Genomic DNA, 10,253 nt, shown 5'->3' on the forward strand with positions numbered 1-10,253 from the left:
CAACGCGATGGCAGTGGGCTTGGTTGTTTGGGTTTCATCTTCCTTTGCTGACTCCCCCATCCCCTGGGGGGACACAGATAGCCGAGAGACCCCAATCCAGGTCCCGTAGCCCCCAGAGCTTCATGTGCCAGAATCTACAGGTAATCTAGTAACATGGATAATTACTGTTGTCAATATCCTCACCTCCAGTTCCTTCCCCCCATCCCTTACCGCGCTAACGCCTTGTCTCTGCTCTTTCTCTCTCTGCACCACTCGCTTCCCACAGGTACAAGCATCTCAGCAGGAAGACACAGGGAAGGATGCGACCAAAATAAGTGTGAGTTTTGACAATGACTTCTCACAAGGGCCGTCATGGAGGACACAGCTGTAACTTTTTTTTTTTTTTTTCCTGGTCCAGTTCAGCAGGGAGCTTGGGAAAGAAGATGGAGGAGAAGAGAGAAGGGGGAAAAAAAATGGCCCTGCTCTGTTTTGTAAAAGCCAGAGATTTTTCAAGTTCACTGAATGACAGGCACAAAAAATGACAGGAGGAGGGAAGATGCAGAGCCTGTCGGGGCCAAGGCTGCGTGTGCCCTGATGCTACGTGCCTGTCTCAGCAGCAGTTTTGACTTGGGGAACCAACAGGGTCTATCTAATGAGGCTGAGCCGGCTTTCCCCAGCCCATCATGACTGTCTGCTATGACATCTCATGGTCACTCTGACAGGCCTGGGACGGGGGGACCATAGCTGAAGATTTCAGGACTAGGCAGGCCTTTGTATGCATTGATGCATTTTATCCCTGGACCAACTGAGCAGAGAACAGGCTAGCGTTTGCCCATTTGACAGACATGCTAACTGAGGCTCAATGGGGTAGAACTCTTGCTAGAAGCCACACTGAGAGTGATTGGTGGGGCTGAGCCGCTTGACTTCAAAGCCTGAGCTCCTTGCCTCTGGCCTGTGCTGGAGCCCTAGTGAGGCAGGAGACCCAGGAGGTTCAGGGAATGAGGGATTTTGTGAAGAAGGGCACTCAATGCTGGGCTTGGAAGAGGAAGGCAGGATGGAGAAAGGAGGCAACAGAGTGTACCTTAGTAGAGCGGACTGGCCTGGGGACACATGTGCCATGGGCCAGGCTAGGTTTGTGTAGGAGGCATGAGGCCAGCCTGGGAGGGGACCAGCAAACCTATCGGGACGTGTTGGCACCGGAGGGGTATGAATGTGTATGTGTGGATGTAGTCTCTCCAAATGCACTTTTTTCTGCTCAGCTCTTCCACAGTACTTTTTCAAGGACTTGAAGGGGAGCTCAGGACCCCAAGGCCAATTAGATGCAGACCCACAGAGGAGCTACACCCTCAAACCAGAGGTTGCAGTGTAGAGAGCGGGCACCGGGAGGAGGCATGGGGGATACTGTGTCAGGGTGTGGAGGCTGCAGCGTGGAGGCAGGGAGGTGCCTTCTGCAGCCACTCAGACAAGAGGTGGGCAGATGAGAGAGCAAGGGCCTGTAAAGCATCATTTGTGCTGTGTGGCCTGGGCCTTTCTGAGCTGAGGTCTGAATACTGCAGCCATTTCCAGCTCAGTTGGTTGCTGATGCACCTCCCTTCTCAGCTACCCTGTCATCCTCTGCCATGGCCACATCCATATCTAATGCCCCATTTCTTGTCCAAAAACCTATCAGTTAAGCTGGGCAGGTAGAGATCTGTGTGTATATTAATAGTTCATTGTAACTCCCTCTCCTATGATTTCGTTTGGGGTTTAAGGAGCATCTCAGGCAAAAGAATAATCTGACTTAGAGGATTAGGATTCAGGGCTGCTGGGCCCCATGTGAGGGGCATGTGAAGATGCTAGTTAGTTAAATAAAATAAATGTGCCCAGTATGATTGCACACCCACCCCCACCCCGTCTCCCTGCACTTTCTAGACCAGCTGGACTCTGGGGTGTCTCGGGTATCTGGTGCTGCTGTAATAGAGATACCATAGTGCGTGGCTTTAACGAACAGAAATATCTTTTCTCACAGTTTAGGAGGCTGGAAGTCTGAATTCAGAGCTTGGCTCTGTGCTGGCTCTGGAGGAAAGCCCTTGTTTCTTCAGTTTCTGCTTCCTGGATCCTTGAAGAGCTCTGTGTGGCTTGGCCTCTGTTTTACACTCTTTCTCTTCTAATCTCCTGTCTCTCTTTTAAGTCTCAAAAGAGATTGACTCAAGATACACCTGACACTAGTCCTGCCTCATTAACATAACACAGACAACCCATTCGCAAATGAGATTCTAACCTTACTCATGTTGTTGTTGTTGGTGACCCTGTGTACAACAGCACAAAACACTGCCCAGTCCCATGCCATGCTCACAACTGTTCCATGCTTAAGCCCATTGTTGCAGCCACTGTGCCAACCCATCTCGTTGAGGGTCTTCCTCTTTTTTGCTGACCCTCTACTTTACCAAGCATGATATTCTTCTCCAGGACTGGTTCCTTCTGATAACATGACCAAAATATGAAAGATGAAATCTGGCCATTCTTGCTTCTAAGGAGCATTCTGGCTGTACTTCTTCCAACACAGATTTGTTCATTTCTGGCTAAACCCACTGCTATCGAGTAAATTCTGACTCATAGCAATCCTATAGGACAGAGTAGAACTGCCCCACAGTGTTTCCAAGGCTGCAGATTTTTATGGAAACAGACTGCCTTGTTTTTCTCCCTCGGAGCAGCTGGTGGGTTTGAACTGCTAGCCTTTTGGTTCTTCTGGCAGTCCTTCTGGCAGTTCTTCTGGCAGTCCGTCGTATATTCAGTATTTTTCACCAACACCACAACTGAAATGCATCGATTCTGCAGTCTTCACTATTCATTGTCCAGCTTGCACACACATATGAGACAATTGAAAAGACAATGGCTTGGGTTAGGCGCACTTTAGTCTTCAAAGTGGCATCTTTGCTCTTTAACACTTTAAAGAAGTCTTTTGCGGCAGATTTATGCAGTGCAATACGTTGTTTGATTTCTTGACTGCTGCTTCCGTGGGCGTTGATTGTGGATCAAAGTAAAGTGAAATCCTTGACAACTTCAATCTTTTTCTCCATTTATCATGATGTTGCTTAATAGTCCAGTTGTGAGAATTTTTGTTTTCGTTATGTTGAGCTGTAATCCATGCTTCAGTGAAGGCATGATTACATGAGTAACTACTTCAAGACTTCTTCACTTTCAGGAAGCAAGATTGTGTCATCAGCATATCACAGATTGTTAATGATTCTTCCTCCAATCCTGATGCCACATTCTTCTTCAGAATATAGTCCAGCTTCTCGGATTATTTGCTCAGCATACAGACTGAATACGTGTGGGGAAAGGATATAGCCCTGCCGCACAACTTTCCTTATTTTCAACTATGCATTATTCCCTTGTTCTGTTCGAATGACTGCCTCTTGGTCTGTATAGAGGTTCCACATGAGCACAATTAAGTGTTCTGAAATTCCCATTCCTCGCAATATTATCCATAATTTGTTATGATCCACACAGTGAATAGGCCTAGAGGTTAAGGTTTACAACACATATTTTGGGGGGACATAAATCAATCCATAACAGAGGGTCTGGTTGGGGAACATACAGACAGGCACAGAGCCAGCTACTTGTGCAGACAGTGTCATTCCAACTATGGCCCTCTACTTTACCAAGCATGATATTCTTCTCCAGAACTGGTTCCTCCTGATAAAGAGAACAAAATATGAGAGACAAAATATGGGCACCTAGTTAGTTAAGTTAGCTCTGGTAGCGTAGTGCCTAAGGCACTTGACTGCTAACCAGAAGGCTGGCGGTTCAAACCCACCAGCCACTCCTCGGAAGGAAGGTTGGGCAATCTACTTCCATAGTGATACCGCCTTGGGAACCCAAGGAGGGGTCGCTATGAGTTAGGTCCGACTTGGTGGCACATAACAACAACAACAACAAGTTAGCTGGCACAAGGAGCTCTGGTAGCATAGTGGTTAAAGCATTCAGCTGCTAACTGAAAGATCAGCTATTTGAACCCATCAACCGCTTGGCAGGAGAAAAATGAGGCAGTCTGCTTCACTAAACATTTATTGCCTTGGAAACCCTGTGGGGCAGTTCTACTCTGTCCTAAAGGGTCCCTGTAAGTCAGAATCTACTCCATGGCAGTGGGTTAGTTAGCTGGCACCTGTAAACAGATGTGTGCCCTGGTTTCCTGCAGTTCTGGAAGGTGCAAACTTTTTTCTGTGGCCTCCAAGTTTCTGTGTCCTTGCTCTGCCTGTTCCCTGGGCTCCTCTCCTATTGCTTAACTGTACCCCCTTCTAGTGACATCACTAGAGTTGGTAAACCCATATGCAGATGTTTGTCCATGAACTCACATGATTTGGGTCCCCGCCTGTACATGCATGTATATAGGTGATGTGAATGAGTGAAGGAGCTCCCATGGGGACTGTGGGAACCTGGGGAGCCCACACCCTATATCTACAGAGACAACTGAGCCAGGCAGGAATTCAAGCCCAATATTCCCATGTCTTTTAAAATCCCCATTTCAGTGGAATATCTCCTGGTTTTCAACTGTTGGGAACTAATTTGATTTTTCAAACAACAGCATGTGAGCCAAACAGCACATGTCCCCAGGCTGGGCAGTGTCAGAGCCTGTGGAGTTCTAGGGGAGGAAGTGCTGGCCGTTCTGAGGTGTTCATTGGGAGTGGGGATGGGGACTCAGGCCTACTGGAGTCGCCATGTTGACCTTGGAAAGGTTTAGACTCTGCGATTTGGCTATGCTAAGGGCTGGGTTAGGAAGGAATCATCAAGCATCATGTGGACACAGTGGGGCAAGCACTTAGTGTCCCCAGGAGCCTGAGTCTTGGTTCCAGTTCTGCCACTTCCCTGAGTCTCCCTTCCTGCCACTAGCTATTATCTAACACATACATGAAAACACTTTGGAAGCTATAAAGTACCACGGATTCAGCAGTGACCATGACAGTGGTCACTAGGGTGGAAACTTGTTAACACAAACCTGTGAATCATAAGACACAGATTCCCAGTACACAGGGGCTGGAGCAGTGGAAGGTGGTCTGACTTCTCTGTAGAAACAGGCGAGGGAGTGAAGGGCTCAGAATCTCCTGGGGTATTGGGTATGTGGGAGACAGGCATCTGTGGTGAAACAGTGACAATAATGAGGATGGTAAAAATAATAACAGCTACCATTTATTGAGTGTTGAGCATACATCAGGAACCGTGATGAGTACTTTACATGAATTATCCCACTTAATTGGGGCCCTGGGGAATGACCCCTGGCTTACAAACATCTCCCCTGGATGGGGGCATATGCTGAGGGGTGCACCGTTAGGGCCCCATTCCTCTACCTCAGGCAGACTTCTGCTTATTAGCCATTTTGAGTTCTGGAGGTTTTGCTTTGGATCCAACTAAAGTCCTTAGTGCTAAGATTTAAGTTAACTTCCCCTTAACCAGTTTTGCAAGTAGAGATAGTCCTCAAGTTCCTAATTTTAAGACCAGGTGGAATTCTGTACATCTGTCTCCCTGGGAAACTCAGTGCTGCATGGCCTTCACCACCGTAAGTCCCTCCTTAGGTCTAACTGAAGTTCTTTGTGCTGTAGGTTCAGTTTATGTAACCTGTTTCAGTCTGAAATAGTCATGAGCAGCCTTGATCCTAACAAACATGTAGCCTAGTATTCTGATTCATTCACTCCAGCCCCTGCCCTGTTTCTAGCCAAGCCCTAAAAGCCAATGACAGTGGAAGAAGTCTCCAGGAAGCACTTTGCAGCCCCTACCCCTCAATCTCCGTGAATTGCTCAAAGGTCGATACTCTTGCAGGTCAAACTCCTGCCCACCTCACCTGGCTGCCTTACACATCTTTGTGGAAACAATGTTTCCTGATCAGCCGAGGGTGGGGTGGCAGTGGGTTGGGAATAAGGGCTGGGCCCACTAGGGCAACACCTGGGGTCTGTGTCCTTCCCAAGATTCACAAGCTGAGTGGTGATTCACACTGTACTGTGATTTTTATCTTCTGCTGGGGAGTTTTCTGTCTTAAAATTTCTGCAGCAGTGATCCACAATATATGTAGGCCATTAAGTTCTGGAGTCCACAAGGGAGGTGAGATTCCAATGGAGGCAACATCACCGTTGAAATCCCTTAAAACATCCTTAGAGTGGTGGATCGTAGTTGGGGGTCATGTTAAAGGTCATGATCACACACACCAAGGCCCTGCTCTCATGGTGCTCCTAGTCCAGTGTGGGAGATGGACATTAATCCAATAATCACAAGTGATAAATCACAATTGTGACAAGGGGGAGGTTGCCAGGGGCTCTGAGAGCTATAAACTGGGCAGGCTTCCTGGAGGAGGTGTCATTGAAGTTTCCACTGAAGGTGGCTGGGAGTTGACTTGTTACACATGGAGGGTACATCACTGTGTTTGTTGGGAGGAACTGCTAGAGGCTGGTGTGGCTAAGGGTCTAGTGGGGGACTGGACCACACGGGGCCTCGTCAGTCACTGTGGGCAGCCACTGAAGAGCTTTAAGTAGACAGCATTTCTAAAAGATCTGTCTGGCTGTCGTGAGAGAAGAAACTGGGCGGGGGTAGAGTGGATAAGGGGATACCTTAGAGGAGACTGGGTGATGATCCAGATGAGAGAAGCTGGGACCTTGTCTCGGCCAGTGCTGGGGATCTGGACTCTAGACAGGAGGGGGAAGTCCAGTGATGTTTCAGGAGAAAATCAATGGGAGTTGAGCATGGAAGAGGCAGCATGGATGGTGACTTGGCGCCATCTTGCTGGAGTGGGTGAGGGCTTCCGAGGCTCAGATTTGGGGAGACTTAGAATTGGGTTTTGAACGTGGTGAGGGGCCGAGGAAGCAGCTGGGTGGAGATGATGGAGGCACAGATAGAGTGGAGCTCAGAGTGACCCCCATTCCCCACCCCTTCCCAGGAGCCACCCACCTTACTCTTAGGCCTCAGCCACAAGGCCGTATATAGGAAAGGGGCTGGCATCATGGGTTCCAGTTGGCACCACTCATTATTTCTGGCGCAAATGGGAGAAAAGGTTCCCAGGCTGCCCACCATCAGCTGGCCGAGGTGCCCCTGCCCGGGGCCAGGAGCTGAGTGGGGAGGGGTCGAGCCTCATCCTGGCGTGGACTGGCCTTGTCTCTTTCAGCATAATTAGGTGCTTAATTGCACTGCTAAGCCCTGTCGATGCCTGCACTTGGTGATTATGATTTACAGCCTGGGCCGTGCCTGGGGTCACTTCTCTTGGCGGCCTGTGCACTCGAGCTGGGGGCTGGGCTGCAGAGGTTTTTTTGCACAATGTGTGAATAGTGGAATCCAACAGTCTGCTCCCCACCCCCAAGAAGCTGGGGTGGGGAGGTTGGGTAATTCCAAGGCATCAGGGTTTGGAGGTCTGGAGAAGGAGGTGGGAGGGGGTGAGAATACAGACCTCTAGTTTACTGGTCATGGGAGACTGTCAGCAGCTGGGCAGCCTTAGGCAAATCACTTCACTTCTTTGAGCCTCATACAATGGGTACCTTAAGAGTGGGGTAGTGTGAAATTTAAATAAGACTCGTGATGTTTTGCACAGTATTGCCCAGTGATCTGGACTCCCTAAACATCACCCAACAGCATCACTACTACTGTTGGTACTGCTTTTGTTACTTGCCTTAGCACACAGACCACTGGAGCTGATGTTTGTCATCACCATTCTGATGTTTGATGTTTATCAGTGCCCTTCTTGCCACTGGAAAGCAGCTCACTGAGTTGCTTGATCATTGGTTTCGGGTCTGGGTTCTCCCTGGACCGTAAGCCTTTGCAGGCAGTAATGGGATCCCCTTGTTCAGAGCTGTATCCCCAGTGCCCAGCCTACGGTTGGCGCTCACTAAATGTTTGTAGAATAAATGGATGAATCCAGCCCCAAACCACCAAGGCCAGGGAGCTGGTGACATTTCAGGGTTAGAACCCAGCCTCCCAATGCCCCCTTGGGTTCTCCCTGTCCCCTCCCCCCTGAGACATCTGGTTTGCTGGTAGAGAGGCTGGCCTGGGGGCAGAGGGGTCCACGGGGCTTGGCGGGGAACTGACTGTCCCTAGGGAGAGCAGCTCAGGCCTGTGACCCCATCTGGGCAATGGGAGGGTGGTTCTTCCTGTACCAACCTCCCTAGGCCCGGGGGGGGGGGCGCGGTGCATGGGTGGAAGGGCGGACTGTGCCTGGTGCTTCCTCCCTGGGAGCCAGTCTGCTCCCAGCGCTTCACATTATTACTCCATTAGCGCCTTGTAGGGTTGACAAATGAAGGATAATTAATATCCGTGAGGGAAACAGATGTTAAGGTAATTCACTCCCTGCTGCGCACTTGGAACAGCATCTCCCAACTCTGCCCCGAGAGCCTGGTGGGACGGCAGGACCTCTCTGTGCCCTTGGTCTGAGGTGATGGAGTTGCAGGACAGGAGGGCCTCCTGCTGGGCCCAGGCCTGGCACCTGGTGGAGAAGACACCCAGTTCTCACCTTCATACCCAGAGAAGCACCTGGAAGAGCTTCCCACTGCCTGCTATTGGGAAGTCCTGCCTGTGTCCCACTTTGGTCCCTCCTGCTGTATGATAAGTCCATGTCTTCCTGCTTCGTGGGGGATAGTGTCCAGCCCAGAAAGGCTCAAGGTGAGGCAGGGTGGGCCAGGCTTCCAGCTGCTGCCCACCTGCCCTCTTCCCTTCTGAAGCCTGGGGAATCATCTTGTGTTTGCAGGGGCAAAGGGTCTGCCAGCTCTGTGCAACCTTCTGTGGGCCTGTCACACCATGTGGAGGGTTCGAGTGCAAGGAGTCAGGCTTGGGTTTGGTCCCCAGCTCTGCCACCCTCTGACTCAGTGTTTCCATCAAGTCACTCCTTGGAAGCCTCAATTTTGCCATCTATAAAGTAGGCATCCTTATGGAAGTTACAGTTTAGCCAGGAAGAGAAACAAAAAATCAAATCAACAGAAGCTAAATTAAGGGATTCAAACTGAGACAACTGCTAGGAAGGAAATACACAGGGATTTGTGACGGGGTCGGCGATCGAAAGTGGTGTTTGACAATGACGGGGAGGCAACCAGGTGAACAGGGATGGGGAACAGCACCCCGGCAGACAGACCAGTGTCGCAAAGGCCGGGATATCAGAAAGAGCTTGGCATTTGGGAGAAAACACAAAAGGCCTGGAAGGCCAGAGCCGGTTAGTAGTAAGGTGGTTAGAAATCCCACATGCAGGTGCCCAGCTCAGGCCCTGAAACACAGAAGGAATGCTCCTCTTGTCTTCTTTCTCCTCCTGGACCCCTGACCCAGCCAAAGCGGGCTTCCCCTCCAGGATTGGGACTTGGCACGTACAGGCCAGCTGTTCTCTCCAAGAGGGGCCAGTGGGGCCTGGGAGCCTGTTGTGGCAATGAGTGCCCAGGTCAGGGAACAAATCCAGGGGTCCCCAGCTGGCAGCTGGGGACTGATCTCCACTATGTCGTCTAATTGGGATGGGGGCTTTGGGAGGCAGGGCTTATTTCAGCTTTAATCAAGAAGGGCCCGGGGGTTGGGGAGGTGAAATCCTGCCATCACCACCATAGTATTTTCCAGAAATCCAACTTCCTTAAATTTTTTTTTTTTTTTTTTAATTTAGAAGTAAGATCCACAGGAAGTTGCAAAATAGATCCTAGAATGCTATATACTCTGGCCAGCTTCCTCCCAGCCCTACGAACGGGGACTCCCCATTTTCCTGCTGCTGCCCCACGGACAGGTCACAGTCTCTCTGTCGCCCCCAGGTGGTCAAGGTGGTGGGCAGCAACATCTCCCACAAGCTGCGCCTGTCCCGGGTGAAGCCCACGGACGAGGGTACCTACGAGTGCCGCGTCATCGACTTCAGTGACGGCAAGGCCCGGCACCACAAGGTCAAGGCCTACTTGCGGGTGCAGCCAGGAGAGAACTCCGTCCTGCACCTGCCAGAAGCCCCGCCTGCTGCACCCGCCCCGCCGCCCCCGAAGCCTGGCAAGGAGCTGCGGAAGCGCTCTGTGGACGAGGAGGCCTGCAGCCTCTAGACTGATGCCCCGCCCTGCCCACCTGCCCGCCCTGTGCCCCTCCCACTGTACAGCGTGCATGAGGAGCCTTTGGACCGCCGGGGATGGGACTGCCTGGGTCCAGCCGCCTCCCCTTCCCCGAGACCACCTGTGACCACCACGTTGGCCCTCTGCCCCCCACTCCCCATCTCCTTGCTCAGCATGTAAGCCTCCCAACCCTTCCTTTTCAGACCCTTGCAGTGACCCGGCTCTGAGAAGGTGGCCCTGGGAACAAGGGGGTGACCTCCCTGA

The 10,253-nt window shown here is 51.0% G+C and overlaps 1 protein-coding gene across 1 annotated transcript in view; it reads left to right on the top strand.

Moving 5' to 3' along the window:
- VSTM2L (V-set and transmembrane domain containing 2 like) overlaps window positions 1–9,983 on the top strand; it is a 35,272-nt gene extending 25,289 nt beyond the window's left edge. Inside the window, exons 3-4 of the mRNA XM_007934655.2 lie at window positions 266–316; window positions 9,711–9,983. Of these exons, the coding sequence (XP_007932846.1) occupies window positions 266–316; window positions 9,711–9,983 (324 nt within the window). The remainder of the gene's footprint in view (window positions 1–265; window positions 317–9,710) is intronic.
- The last annotated feature ends 270 nt before the right edge of the window (window positions 9,984–10,253 follow it).

Source organism: Orycteropus afer, unplaced genomic scaffold (genome assembly GCF_000298275.1).
Source record: "Orycteropus afer afer isolate SDZICR_OR568_19922 unplaced genomic scaffold, OryAfe1.0 scaffold00020, whole genome shotgun sequence".
Lineage (NCBI taxonomy): Eukaryota > Metazoa > Chordata > Mammalia > Tubulidentata > Orycteropodidae > Orycteropus > Orycteropus afer.